General features: G+C 39.4%; 1 protein-coding gene across 1 annotated transcript in view; it reads right to left on the bottom strand.

Annotated features, from left to right (window-relative positions):
• The window catches only part of ORC1 (origin recognition complex subunit 1), a 28922-nt gene that overhangs the window by 9155 nt on the left and 3810 nt on the right, over positions 1-15957 (bottom strand). Inside the window, exons 2-9 of the mRNA XM_069477944.1 lie at positions 13725-13824; positions 12969-13096; positions 10687-10865; positions 9016-9334; positions 4472-4841; positions 3474-3578; positions 2701-2893; positions 471-568 (exon numbers count right to left, since the gene is read on the bottom strand). Of these exons, the coding sequence (XP_069334045.1) occupies positions 471-568; positions 2701-2893; positions 3474-3578; positions 4472-4841; positions 9016-9334; positions 10687-10865; positions 12969-13096; positions 13725-13819 (1487 nt within the window). The 5' untranslated portion in view covers positions 13820-13824. The remainder of the gene's footprint in view (positions 1-470; positions 569-2700; positions 2894-3473; positions 3579-4471; positions 4842-9015; positions 9335-10686; positions 10866-12968; positions 13097-13724; positions 13825-15957) is intronic.

Raw genomic sequence — 15957 nt, forward strand, 5'->3', positions numbered from 1 at the left:
AATGGAAAAGACTTGTCTAGTTTCTACACGAAAACTCAACCTCAAACGCAAGGGAATGCCTTCATTCTCAAATCCCTCTACTTGGCCTCATAACCCGTGGCATCTTTCTCTACTCAAATCATGTGGGTGTACCTCATCCCATAAGAGATTCTGATTCTGCTCGATTTCTGGTAGGATCTAGAAACATGCATTTTGGAAAAGTCTCCATATGGTTCTAAAAGGCACAATAAGCAAGAGGCGCTGTCCTGATTAACCACCTTCCATCCCTGAGGAAATGTTGGCTGTAGACTGGAAGATCTCTCCTCCCAGGCCTATGCAGGTTGGCTCAACCAGATGCTGCTTGAGAGGTTTCTTTTTTCTAAACACACACATTCATTTTACTCGCTACTTTAATTATGTATACTAGCGACTGCTAGTCATTCCTGCCCCTCATTCCTGGCTATCTAAAAGGGGCCCAAGAGCAGTATTACCTCAGCCGGGCCTGCTCCAGCACGCTGGTGGGCTCCTGGGTGGCCAGGTTTCGGTTGCGGATCTGAGGAGTAGCATGACGTGGCGTTCTAGTCTTGGGCTATATTCAAAACAGAGAAGTTATTTCAGAAGGAAAAACAAAGCAAAACACCATTCAGGACACACCAATAAATGTGATTCATGCTGATCTGATAAAAGGAAGAGAGGTGGTAAATTCCTCTTAGTTTCTTCCTGTATAAAGTGCCATGGGGCCGGGCGCAGTGGTTCACGCCTGTAATCCTAGCACTCTGGGAGGCCGAGGCGGGTGGATCTCTCGAGGTCAGGAGTTCGAGACCAGCCTGAGCAAGAGTGAGACCCCGTCTCTACTAAAAATAGAAAGAAATTATATGGACAACTAAAAATATATATAGAAAAAATTAGCCGGCCATGGTGGCGCATGCCTATAGTCCCAGCTACTTGAGAGGCTGAGGCAGTAGGATCGCTTGAGCCCAGGAGTTTGAGGTTGCTGTGAGCTAAGCTGATGCCCAGGCATTCACTCTAGCCCGGGCAACAGAGCAAGACTCTGTCTCAAAAAAAAAATAAAATAAAATAAAATAAAGTGCCATGGGTCCCCATCTCTCACCACACATTACACATACACTTTGTTCATAGTCTGGGACTACCACAGGCCATGGCACAGTACTTGGAGAAAGTTCACCAGATTTTTCCACTCCAAACCCCAGGGTCACTGCTCAGTCTAGGCTAACAGCCCTATCCTCTTTTCTTCCTTGCTACTGGCTCACTAGAGCAGGGCTACTCTCATCTTCATGGTGTCTCTACAAAGCACTCCCTTCTGTGGGGACATTTCACTCTACCCACCCTCTGTTTCCAGCCTGGCTAGACAGTGATGATCTCTCTACCTCTTCCTCAGGCAGAAAGCACTTAGACCCTGTCTGTTTATATCTATTAATTTTAGAGAAAACAGGAAAGGAATAACAAAACCTTGCTGAGATGATATCAAGAAGCCTAAGGGACTTTTGACCTATTTTATTAGGCTGAAAGTGCCCAGCCCTGTATCCTTCTTTTGGGTGGAACCCAGGAGATACAATCAAACCAGAACAAGGGTAATCTTTTGCATATCTCAGGAGCTCCAGGTAAGATGGCTTCTGGTGCAAATATAATCTGCTGGATTCCTTTCCCTAGAGGTTTTTCTTTGACAAGCCCAACCACATCTTCATATGGAGAAATGGAGATCAGCTTCAGGAAAAATCTTCTAATTAAGCACATCTAAACTGTGTTCCAAAGAACAAGATGCTACTTCCATTTAACTTTGTTTAATTCAAACATTTCTAAAATGCATTTGAACATGAGAAGACCCCTTTTTCTTAATACCTTTTAATGTTCTGCTTCAGTTCTACAGGAAGCAGAAAAGATGTCCGTTTACCTTAGTTCCATCTTGTTGTTACCAATTCCAATTCATTTTTTTTTTTTTTTTTTGAGACAGAGTCTCACTTTGTTGCCCAGGCTAGCGTGAGTGCCGTGGCGTCAGCCTAGCTCACAGCAACCTCAAACTCCTGGGCTCAAGCGATCCTCCTGCCTCAGCCTCCCGAGTAGCTGGGACTACAGGCATGCGCCACTATGCCCGGCTAATTTTTCTATATATATATTTTTAGTTGTCCATATAATTTCTTTCTATTTTTAGTAGAGACGGGGTCTCGCTCTTGCTCAGGCTGGTCTCGAACTCCTGACCTTGAGCGATCCACCCGCCTCGGCCTCCCAGAGTGCTAGGATTACAGGCGTGAGCCACCGCGCCCGGCCCCAATTCCAATTCATTACCAATATCTAAGTAGTACTCCCAGTTTCTCAGGCATATCAGTGGGACAACAAAGCCAGCACTATAGCTCAGCAGCCCTGCACTCAGTACCCACTGAGGCCTTAGCATACGCAAAGCACTCTGCTGGTGCTCTTTGTAAGAAATGCAAAGAGAAGTCAGTTTACTTCCCTCAGGAAGTTTAGCTCTTGGCCATTTGATTCTGTACCTTAAGAGGAACTTGAACTCAAAAAGCATTGGATTCATTTTCAGTCCTAGAGTTCACTTAGGTCCCTTCCTCCATGAATATTCCAAGAGGAAAAGCTTTGACTATAACAGACCTGTGCTCAGAATCCAGCTGTTATTAATTGGGTGACCTGAACAGTCACAGCTTTTAAACTGAGAGGGATGCTTCACTGAAAAATAAACTTAAAAAACCATACGGTTTTCTTTGGCGTCTTGGAGGGGGTCTGTAAGGATGACCTCGAGGAAGATCGAAGGTTCCTAGACACACTTCTGGGTGTCCTCCTTGGACAGGATGGCATGGAAGCCTCTTCTTCCTCACTGCTCGAGTCTGAAATTTCTGTTGACAGAATCTCTTCCTCTTCTTCGTCACTTTTACTATTATCCAGAAACCTGAATGGTAGGGACATATTTTCTGATACTCAGTGTTCAAGTCTAAATAAGAACTCCATAAAGATCAGTGTGGATTACAGATATTGCAGAGTATCTCCTGTGACCAGGCAATATAGGTGCTTGCTACAGAGACACTCTGCCCTGGTGTTATTTATATTATCTCATTAAACCCCGCAACAACTTTGTGACTTGTATACTGTTATTACTATTTATAGATGAGGAATTCAGGCTTAGAAACCTTAAGTAGCCTTCCCAAGGTTATACCAATAGCAAATGACAAAGCCAAGATTCAGATCCAGGTCTATCAGAATCAAAATTCATGCTCTTAGGCACCCCGCCCCTCATTAGTCCTTCCAGGTACGATGATCAAGGGCCATGGGAGCCTTCTAAGCCCAGGACAGGATTTCTGGTCCCTTTCAAACTAAGACATTTATGTGAAACTTAACATTAATTCCAAACATGCTAAGTAAAAGGTGAATTTCAGTGGATTGGCAAATAACAATATAATAGGCTTTAAGGGATAAGATTAGATATCACAGATGGCAGCAATGTTTTTCTGCCTGCCACGGAGCAGACTTACCGAAGCTGCTGCCTAATCCGATTCAAAGTTAAGAGAGAACTCTTTCTGCGGATACGATGGGGAGCAGAGGTAGCTTCATTCTGAGCTTCTGGTTCTTTTGCATCCCTGCAAGATATTACAGCAAGGTTATGGGAGGCAGTTTGGGGCACCAAGGATCCACAGCAGGCACTCAAAGATAGTCAGGTGGCCTGACTGGCTCATATTCTTTTTCCAGCTACTTTAGAAAAGAGCCAATCACACTTTGTTAAAAAGTTTATAAATTGAAGTTTGACTCAAACCCAGAGATCAAAGTTTGCCTAAACCTTATTATTTAAATTAGACTCATTAGAAACCAGAACATACTAATCCCTGGCAGAGGTTCTTGTCCTTTTTTGCTTCTGAGGTATCTATGAATTTACTGTCCACCCAGGATCAAGGTTAGCAGAAATGTGCTACATATTCAATATAAAGCATTTATTGAGCAACCTAGAATGAGCCAGGTGCTGCAGTTTCTGGGGAGCAAATATTGAAATGTGTAATTTCTGTCTTGTCACATTTTTATTTGTATAGCCCATTATCTAGCCAAACTGTTCTAGATGCATTATCTTCTTGTACTGTATGTATTTAAAAATGGTTTCCAGTTTAAAAAAAAAAAAAAAAAAAACCAAAAAACTGATAGTGGCAAAGAGCCACAGCAACTAATGAAATCCAGAACTGTGAAGCAATGCATGTTTGGGAAATTATCTTCTATACAAGTGATCCCCAAATGACAGCTGGGCATATTAGAATCATCTGAAGACCATTTCAAAATACAGATTCCTGGGCCCAATGCTTGGAGCATGATTCACTATGTCTGGGAAGAAGCCTAGAAATCTGTATTTTCGAAAAGCTCTCCAGGGAGTCTGTGTCATAGGTTTTCCACCCACTGTTCTGATTTTTTTTTTTTTTTTTACTATGACCCACACATTTAACCTATGTAAAGGATTTCAATTTGCTCTGCAGGTAATATCCCTGGTCACCTCTTTTTGATGCTTTCTGGTTTCAGAATCACTGAAGGTATCACTGGGGATCTCTTTCCCCCACTGGGAGGAGAAAGTATTCTCTCCTTGCTAAAGTCTGTGGCTTCCAAAGCTGTGATTCGGGCTCTCAGGATCATGTGACATTCAGGTGAAGCCTTCTTGTCATCCCCAGTACAAGAGAGAGGAATCTTTCCAGTTTTCTCTGGGGCTTTCAGAACTGGAGACAAGGTCTGAAGTTTATCAGGCTGAGACCTCTTAGAAGGTGAGGTGATCTCAGAGAAGGCCGCTTTCCGTTTATTTCCTTCTGGAGAACCCAAGGAGGCAGATGAAGTTTGCCGGGACATCCTAGTGTTAGGTGTCCTAGGTACACCTAAGCCCAAGAGAAATCACATACACAATGTGTGAATTTTTTACCTAGCAATATATAAATCCCCAATCTCATTTATAACCAAATTCATCCACTGAATTATACAAAGAAATGAATTATCCATATTTTAAAATTATTCATGCTTTCTTTCTCCGGGACAGGTAGCTCTGATCATTTTTCATCTCTCTTCTAAATTTGATGAGTGATTTTCATAGTTAGAACCATAAGTCAACTTTCAAGTCAGCTTTTGTGGGTAAGTGTTCAGCAATCAGGTTTCCCTGACATAATCTACCAGCACAGTGGTTCTCAACCAGGGGTGATATTATATGCCCTCCACTCTAACTCAAAAGCATTTGAAGAAACTTGTACTAGTGATGCTATCACGTAACAAGACCTAGATCTTTCTTATTTCTTAACCCAGATTATATCTGCCAATGCAGAGAAGAAGGATTTCTGGAGGCAATCAACTGGGTTCTATGAATAGTGTGGATGTGCTCCTCCCTCACCAGGACCACAGGCACCAAGGACCTTAGCCTTTCATTCGTAGGTATCAACTGAGCTGTTAAAATGGCAAAGTGTGTGCCAGGTGCTAGAAGGAAACAAAAGTAGAATGAAACTCAATCCTGGTTCCCACACACAAGACACACTAGTCTAACAGGAGAGATGATATACATGAATGTTTATAGTATGAAGTAAAATAAATACCCTAAAGCACCTAAGTGCTAATGAAGATGTTTTGAGATAGACCTTGAAAGAAAGGTAAAATCTGAACAGAGTTGAAAGGGGAAGGAGAGGAGACATGTGAGGAGATAAAGGAGAGATGGATGTGAGCTACAGCAGCAAGGCAGGAATGCTCCAAGCACAGTGGAGCTCACTTTAGTCTTGGCACATGGTGTGTGGGGAACAGCTGCAGATAAGGCTAGAAGAGTTATCTAGTGCCGGTGTGTGAATCGTTACAGAGGCTTTATTCATAATCACCAAAAACTGGAAACAACCTACATGTCCTTAAACAGAGAAGGGATAGATTGATAAATTCGTACAGTGGAATACTACTCAGCAATAAAAAAGGAACACGTTACCAATGTATGCGACAACATGGGTGACTCTCAAATGCATGCTAAGGTGTCAGACTCTAAGGTTATAGACCGTATGATTACAACTATATGACGTTTCAGAAGAGGCAAAACTATCCAGACAGCAAACAGATCAGTGGTTACCAGGGCCTGGGGGAGGAGGGGTTTATTGACTCCAAAGGAGCACAAGTGAATTTTGGGGTGATAAAACTGTTCTACATCTTAATTACAGTGGTTGTTACACACTCCATGTATTTGTTGAGACTATACACTAAATAGGGAAATTTAACTGTATGTGAATTATACAATAAATCTGACTTTAAAAAGTTATCTAGGGCCAGATCTTAGAGGTCTTTGAACATGAAGCTAAAATTATTCACTTTTTTGGTAGATATGAGGGTAACTCATACCATACCTTAGTTATTTCCCATCTTTCTGTCAAAACAATTCATCCAAAACATTTTCGTCATATCCTCCCTCCTCTAATTATGTAATTTTATGAAGTTTAAATTTCTTGCCCTTTTTTTTCTTCTTTTTGCCAGCCACGTCGTGCTCATTCCCTAACTTTCAAAGTCCTCTCAACAACCAAAATATAATATCTCAGAAGGTTATACTACAGATTTAATAGTTTTTCTACATTTGCCAAATGTCTTATATATTGATATTCAGCTCCTAAAACACATACTGTACTAAAGAGCTACCAAGAATACAAGTACCTTATACCTGAAGAACTTGGCACATAAACAAAAAATTCAAAAGGACTAATGACATATAATAGGATGAGGATAAGCCCTCCGAATGGCTGTGGAGTGACTTTCAGATACATTATAAAGGGAAAAGCAAATTGGAAAAGATAATATTCAGTAGTTACCCTTGGGTAAGAAAGAATGAAAACTAAAAATATATATGCATGCTTATATAAAAATATATGCATGCTTATATAAAAATATATGCATGCTTGTATACAGATATGCATATATGCATGCATATCTGATTTTTCCAAAATAAAACATAGGAAAGATAAACCAGAAAGTAGTAAAATGAAGGTGGGGGTGAAGACAGTAGGAGGGCAAGGAAAGGAGTAGGGCTTCGATGAATACATTTATTTTAAATAGTTTTGAGTCTTTATTAGTGTTAATGTTTCACATGTTTAAAAAATTAAATCAAAGATGGGAAAAGCCCTAAAATCGAACACAAACAGAAATTAAAAAACCAAACTATGTATCACTAATAATATAACCATAAGAAAAAAAATTAAAGTAACTTTACTCAGTGGAATATATTCTAAAGGCATAATGAACTGCAAATAAATTTTGACCTTTACTTGGTGAGTTTACTACTGGTAGTGGTACTGACATAGTAATTGTGAAACTATTTTATGTGTATCAGGATTGCTCCTGGGAACCAGAGTTCTTCCTGAAGGAGAATAGAGAAATAATTATGGAATATGATAAACAGGGGAATAAGCCCGTAGCATAGAAGTATCAGTATGAATTCAAGTGTTTTAAAATGTATATATTTCTTAGCTCTTCCTCTGAGGAACTAGAAGCAATGTCATGATAGTAGCAGGGCTCATAAACACCTGATTCCAGGGCTCAACATCACTAATCATTATGGAAATGCAAATCAAAACCACAATAAACGGACAACATAGATGAATCTAGAGGACATTATGCTAAGTGAACTAAGTCAGGCACAAAAAGACAAATACTGCATGATCTCACTTATAAGTGGAATCTAAAAAAGTTGAATTCATAGAAATAGAGATTAGAATGATGGTTAACAGAAGCGGGGGTGGGGGTGGGGAGACAAGGGAAGGAGTTGATCAAAGGGCACACAGTGTTAGCTATACAGGAATCTTTTGAGATCTGTTGCACAACAAGGCAACTGCAGTCAATAATAACATACTGTTACTTCAAAATAACTGAGAGTGAATCTCAAATGTCTCATCACAAAAAATGTTAAGTATGTGAAGTGATGGACATGTTAATTAGCTTGATTTAATCATTTCACATTGTATACATGTGCCATAACATTACACTGTACCCCATAAATGTAATACAATTATGATTTGTCAACTAAAAATAATATTAATTAAAAAAAATCACTACAATGAGATAATACATAGTACCTATTAGGGTAACTATTATCAAAAAACCAGAAAATAGAGCTAGGCAAAGTGGTGCGCACCTGTAGTCCCAGCTACTCAGGAGGCTGAGGCAGGAGGATCACTTGAGCCCAGGAGCCCTAGACTGTAGTATGCTATCATTACACCTATGAATAGCCACTGCACTTCAGCCTGGGTAACATAGTTGAGACCCTGTCTCTTAAAAACAACAACAAAAAAATACCCCAAAAATAATAAGCATTGGTGAGGACATGGAGAAACTGGAACACTTGTACACCATTGCTGGGAAGGCAAAACGATGCAGCTGCTATGGAAAGCAGTACAGCAATTTCTCTAAAATTAAAAATATAATTATCATGACCTAGCAATTCAATTTATAGGTATATATCCAAAAGAACTGGAAGCAGAATCCCCAAGAGATATTTGTTACACCTATGTTCTTAGTGGCATTATTTGTAATAGCCAAAAGTGTCCATGCACAGAAAAACAGATAAACAAAATGTGATATGTATACACAATGGAATATTATTCAGCCTTAAAAAAGAAGGAAATCCTGACACATGCTACAATATGGATGAACTTTAGGGACATTATGATAAATGAAATAAACCAGTCACAAAAGGATGCAAACACTGGATGATTCTACTTATATGAATTACCTAGAATAGTCAAATTCTTAGACACCGAAGCTAGAATGGTGGTTTCCAGGGCTGAGAAAACAGGGGAATGGGTTATTGTTTAATGGGTACAGAGTTTCAGATTTGGAAGATGATAGTGATAGCTGCACAACAATGTGAATGTACTCAATGTCACTTACAAATGATTAAAATGATAAAATTTATGTTATGTGTACTTCAACATGGGTCTAATCAGGACCTGGCCCACTGCTGCACTAACTCAATACTATCACATGAGTTAATATTTTATAACGTTTTTTAGTCCCAATGTTGTGCTTTGTGACCTGTTCCACACTTACTGCCAAGCTCCAGCCTCTTCCTCGCCCTTGGGGTGACAGGATGGGTAGAAGTCTGGCGACATTTGGAGGCAGAGTGCCTTGATTCAATCCTTTTGACCACATGTTCTTCTGGGGTTCCAGAAGGGCTTTCTACACTCTTAGTCTTGGCTCCCCTGGGCTTCTGGCACTTGGGGTTGCCTTCTTGCAGTTGATCCAACTCCGCATATAGTTCTGAGGAGAGCGGTCTGAACTTCTTTTCATTCCAGGATTCTTTCACAAAGAGTATTTTCTCATCTTTCAGATCCATAGGAACCACTGCATCTGGGGCTAAAGCTACTACCTGAATTTAAGAAGTATAGGTAAACAAATAGAAGAGATGAGGCCCAAAAGAAACAAGGAATATTCTCCCAGAGCTATGACTAAAAATCATTTAAGTTCACAACCGTACCTAGAACATTACTTCCCCAATCTAAAGAGGCACAGACATGGGATAGCATGTTGACAGAAAACGTATAAGAACAGTTGACATTTACTGAGTATTTATTAATTTAATCATCAATGGCTTTAAAGACATCAATGAAATATTAGAGTAAATTATTTGTTTCATTTCGTAAACGTTTATTGGTTTCACCTCTTAATTCCTATTACCGTCACCCTAGTTCAAGTACATATCATCTCACTCCTAGATTATTCCCAGACTCCTCCTAGCTGATATCCATTTCCTACACTGCTTTCTTTTTCAGTCCATTTTATCTTCGATGCCAAATTTTCCCATAAAAACTTCCCTAAACACAGTCCCTTGTACCATAGCCCACACGGCCCCCATTGTAGCAAGTTCAAATTACTCATTCTAATTTTTCAATGCCTTTTAAAATCTGGCCCCATCTTACCTACAGAGTGCTCAGTCCTCAAAATAGCCTTGACACAGTCTTGCTCATTCTCACTGTCATGCTCCTGCCTAGATACAGCACCCCCCACCTTTCCAAATCTCCTCATCCAGTTGGTTCAACTTCTGCATCTACCTTTCATTCCTTCACTCATTTAACTCAGAGATAAATTACTAGTCATGCCAGACCAACATCTCTCTGCCACCAACATCTCTCTGCCATACCATTAAACCAACCACCTAATCACCACACAATCACAATTCATATCATAATCTAATCCCATTTGGGAGGCCTGACGTATTAATAGTTCCTGGAAAAACCCATGTATTTAGTCTGTGAACCTGTGTCTCATTTCAGCCTACAAACCAGCAGTTCATTAACCCCTAATTTATTTATAAAGTCCCGTCACACAAATTTGCCTGTAGCAACTAGCACTCTTTACACTGATTTACTCAAGGTGAAGCCCTCATTTAAGCCAGCACATTCAGCCTCACAATGCTTTATTATGCCTGTCCAATCACAGCTAAATATAACTTCCCACTGAGATACATTTGCTAATTCCTACTCATCCCTCAGGTCACAGCCTAAATGTCACTTCCTCCAGGAGGCTCCTAACACATGTTATGTGCTCTCAATAAACATTTGTTGAGATGAAGCAGGCAGGCAAGCAAGCAGAGAAAATGACAGGAAAAAATTCATTCCCCATGGAGTGAATTAGAGCCAGTAATATTTCTGAGGTCAAGCAGTTTAGGAAGCAGACAGAAATAAGCTTCAAGATAGAACCAAGGATCAAAGCACTACCTACCCGAATGGGGCCAATGATGGTTTCAGCATTAATGCTGTCGTTGCAGGCAGGGTAATCATACCAGAATATCTCCTGTGCAGCAGGCTTCCGGCCCAACAAATGCCGTTTACAGTCAGGGACTTCACAAAATCGGACAAACCACTGTACTCGTGCACGTTTCATAGAGCGAGGGTCAGAATCTAGGAGGGATTAGGTGGAAAGGAGAAGGTTAAGAAAATGAAAACATTTCACTGAGCACTCCCAAAGTGCCAGGCACTGTGCTACAAGATCACGTGTATGATCTTTAATCCTCATAACCTTTGAGGTAGATACTACAGCTATCCTCCTTTTATAGGCACAGATATCAAGTGATAGGGGCCTTAAATAATTTGTCAAAGGTCACAGGACCAACCACGGCAATCTGACTCTTCGCGTTGCTCCACTGCCCAGATGGCGCCATCAGTTGAAAAAAGAATCACAAAAGGCCTTTGAGGGGAGCTACTCTAATCACTGACACCAAAGAAATCAAAATTAGTGATTATAAAGATGGCATCACACAGCAGCAAAATAAAAATCCCAACAAGAATTAAAGCATCAATCCGGTATCTTTTGGCAATTGTATGTTTGCAATCTTTAGCTTTATCATTATATAATAAATATCACTCCACATCAGCATTGGCTCCCAGTGAAAGAACATATGCTCATTAGTGCTATCATAATCATTGCCTCTTTTCTTCTTAGCTCTCTTCAGAGAAAGACTAAAGCCATTCACTGGGGCACTATGTGAGGATTCTAAAATCTATGCAGCACAGAAGCCCACATTTCTGCTGACTTGCTCCCCCTAGCAGACAATAAAAAAGTTTTTTCTCTATACCTGTCAAAGATCTGTCCTATCTGTGTACAGGAACCCTCCTTTATCTGCTGGAATATGTTCCAAGATCCACAGTGGATGCCTGAAACTACAGATAGTACCAAACCCTATATATATATATATATATATACACACACACACTAGGTTTTCCCTATACATACTGTACAGTGTGGATACGCTGGACAAAGGGATGGTTCACCTCTGAGGTGGGAGAGTGTGAGATTTCATCACACTGCTCAACATGGCAAGCAATTTAAAACTTATGAATTGTTTATTTCTGAATTTTCCATTTAATAGTTTTAGACTATGGTTGACCTTGGGCAACTGAAACTGTAGAAAACAACGAAACAGTGATTAAGAGGGCACTACAGTAAAGATGTAAAACATCTTTATTCACTCACTCTGTCAGTTCCTTCCCTTAGGCATACCGACTGCCACAGGAATGTTAGGTAGGGACCAGCAGGAAGGGGAAACAGGTGCAGAGGCGAGGTGAGGGAGATCCAGTAGAGATACCCTTCTGACCAATGAGAGGAGGGTAAAAAACCCACAAATCTAAGAGGTGGCCCAACCACAGAAACAAACAACTTGGGGATGCGCACAGATGAGCTGTCAGTGACCTTAGGTGAACAACCTAAATCTGACAGGGCTATCCAACTACCATGTCATTCCTCTCCTATCTCTTGGAAGAAGCAGTTGTGTATTGTTTCAAATTGCTATCTTCTTAATCTTCCTTTTGGAGCTCTCCTCTTGTTTGCAGAGGATTAGAAGCTGAGCAAATCAGCTGAGGCTGTGAGTAAGGGCTTGTAGGCTTGCTGCCAGCTTCCCTTTTGCTCCTCTAGCCTAAGGGCAGTAGGGGCTTCCTGCACTTACTGATCTCTGGGAAATGTCACCTTTTCTTACAGCCTTTTCAATACTGATATACAAATTCCTCTGGAATTGGGTATTAGGTATAAAATACCTAAAGTGTTTTTCTTTTCCTTACTGAATACCAACTGATAGATCTCCCAAATTCAACTTACTTCCTCCCTTGTAAAGAAGTTACACTTGGAAAATTACTAACTTCCTCATGCCAAAATTAATGGGACACATCACTATCATAGCACAAATCATCTATTTTTTTCCTTCTCCCTTCTTCCCAAATTCATCATTTCTCTCCATCCCTAAAATCCTGCCTCTCAAGAGCCATTCTTACTTCTAAAAATAATAAAAAAGCTAAATTCTTGAGCCCTCCAATTCCATTTTACTCAATACTGCCTTGGTGAGTGATGTCTTCTAGATGGAAAAGGGTATGGCTAGTTCTTACATGACCCCACCTCAGAGTCTAACGTGCCCCACAAACTGCTGTTGAACAGAGAAATCAGCAATCTCCTCTCTTTCCCACTTCCCAATCATTCATGACAAGGAATGGTTTTCATTCCAGCCCCAAACTCACCCTCTTCAAACAACTCCACCAATTTAGCAACATATGGGTTTTCATCATCATCCCCTTCAATCAACACACACTGCCCCACCTGGATGTGAATCTCAGTTGAATCACCTTCTATTTTCACACACATTTCTCTAGAAAGCAACAGAGAAACACATTAGGAAATCACTTAGGGTAGGCCAAGTTTTTTAGATCCTTTGGGCACAAAGGAAAGTGCTCTCCAACCCAAAAACCCCCTAAATAATTTCTCTCTGCCAACCAACTCTCTTACTGGGAAAACAATTCACCCAGTTACATAAAAGAGTAGATAATGGGTTGAATGGATTGTTTTGGTGTGAGTGATAACTCCAAAGGCCTCAATATGAATTCTAATTCCACTCAGTTATTGATCAAGAACAAGATAGGCTTCCCAAGGCTGTAAAGCTGCCCAACAAAAATATCAAATTATTAAGGGATCTCTAGGGCTGGGAAGGACATAGTACCATTTATCAAAATATCATAAAGAGATACTCACCTTAAGTAGATATGACATTATCACACATATCAAATTTATTAACCTCTCATAATTTTGTCCCCATCACTAATTGCTATATTTATGCTACCATCTTCTTGAATTAGACAGAACCCCTCCTTATAATCAGTTCATACCTATTATCCCTTAATCATCGATGTGTAGTAATTAGAACAGGCTGGATACAAGTTATTAACAGTTTAGCTTAGGAAATTATATTTCCAGGACAACCAAAAGACCCCATCACTCACTTGTAGGTTTGGTGGTGCAGTTTTCGATCCAACAATGGCCTGCCAACCCACGAGTAAGTCTGTTTGGTCTTCAGCCTTGTCGGGTAGTGCGCCATGGCTCCTGTGGAGAAATCCTAACTCTGAATTACTAGGACAATGCTCTGATGGATTCTCAACTAGTCACTCCCTGCCTTCAATGAGTTGAGCCTTTTTTTCTGTCCCTGATGTATTTCCACACATTTTAGACTGAGAAAACATTTTCTGTGGGGAAAAAGTCAAGCTCTATGAAGATTACACACAGGCAACTTAGCATCATCTGTGTTTTCCTCATACTATGCCTTATCTTTTCCTACCCAGGTATGCAGGAGAGTCAACTCCTAAGAAAAGAAACGGTAAATGTTTATAAGTATTTATCAGGAACAAGGCACAATAGGTGTGAAACAGCTACCAATGTGAAATTATTATAAAGGACAGTGACATAGTGGTTGTAAATGGCTTCACAACACTTACACTCCAGACGGCAATAAAATATAAATTCAATAAAGGACAACCAATACTTCAAAGAGCCCAGTGAAACTACTGAAATTAGAAGACCAGGTCTTCTGGCTGTTCAGGAAGGAAGAGCTTCCTAAAAGGGTTTCCTAATATTGAATAATTAGTGGATATTAATAAGATAGAATGAAATAAAGGATTCCAAGATTTAGAGGAAAAAACATATAAGCAGCATTTGGGGTAATGGCAATGCGTTTTATCAAGTGCATCCATTAGAAAAAATTATCAGTGTTACTAACCAGTACTGCCCTGGCAGTTGGAAGGGGTATTTTTCTTTGCAGCCAAAAGGTCCTAGATATGAGTATTGCTGAAAAGTAAGGCCTGTATTAAACTACATGGAAAAAAAGACATTTTTATTGATAAAAACAGAAATGTGAATGAAAAGTCCCAACATAATCCTTTTTACAATTTTGAAACTGTAATCTAAAAGTTTTAATAATAATGCCAATCCACTCACTGCTTCTCTTGACCAAAAATAAATAAATAAATAAATAATAATGCCAATCCATTATCTTAAATTTAAGTAATTTTTAAAATAATAAACTTTTCCTTGGAATTCCATGCTTTTCTTATGCAGCTAAAATTTAGCAAAACTGGGGTAAAAAAACATTAAGAAAATCCAGTCTGACAGAATTACTGAATTATTGACAGAGAGACCAGTAAAATTCCAGTCTGGGTTGAAAACAACAGAATTAGACTAGCATATCAACATCCAAATTAAACAAGCTGATTTCCTAAAGTTCAGTGGCATTAGGTCCCACATTCTATTTGAGAATATTTCACCCATAAGATTTTAAAAAAGGCATTTCCTTAATAAACTTTGAGGAAACTAGGAAGAGAAGATATTGAGTCATTAGTAAATAAACTTCTTCCAAAAGATGCATGAATGATTGCTATTAAGTATATTTACAGTATAATTTGCAACACATTACTATTAAATCAATCCAATTTTAATTAAGTACAGTGGAGAATTGAACAAAAGCAAACAAGATTGATGAATAAGAACAACTGGAAGACTTGTGCTCAAGTAAAAAATGAATTTGCATTCATAATATCCAATAATCTTTTGGTAAAAATTAGTAAAATTGATTAAACCTAAACAAATGCTCACAGAAATACATACATTAATGTACCCTTCAAAAAGTGTTCTTTTCAATAGAAGATGTAACATGAAACTATCAAAAGTAAACTTTTCGCTTTTTCCACATTCAGGCAAAATATACTGCTGCAAAAGATTCGAATAAATGGCAGTACCCACTAAGCTTTCTCATTCAAAAAACAGAAATATCACTGACAGTGCTTTGTAGCAAATTTGTATCTCCCAGCAAACCTACAATTCTTGAATAATCTAACTGTAGGACAAATGGACTGATTTGTCACTTTGACTATAACATTTTATTTCACTGGCACAATAATCTCATTTTTTCAAACCCCAAACTGGCACATGGAAGGACTGCTTCCATAACTATAAGGTACTCATTTATACCTAAAGGCATCAAATCTATGCCCTCAAATCTTTTAAACCTAGGCCATATTTTAGCTTATTAAAGCAGGCATTCTCCTGCAAAAGCCAAGTTAGGGTAAAACTTTAACATTCCTTTTCTAGGGGACCTTGGGCTGTGCTCAATGAGACCAGTATTCATATATATGTGAGCAAGGGTGTATGTCTGTGACCTAGGCTGAGGAGGCAGGGTTACTGGAA

This window comes from Eulemur rufifrons, chromosome 8 (assembly GCF_041146395.1).
Source record: "Eulemur rufifrons isolate Redbay chromosome 8, OSU_ERuf_1, whole genome shotgun sequence".
Taxonomy (NCBI): Eukaryota; Metazoa; Chordata; class Mammalia; order Primates; family Lemuridae; genus Eulemur; species Eulemur rufifrons.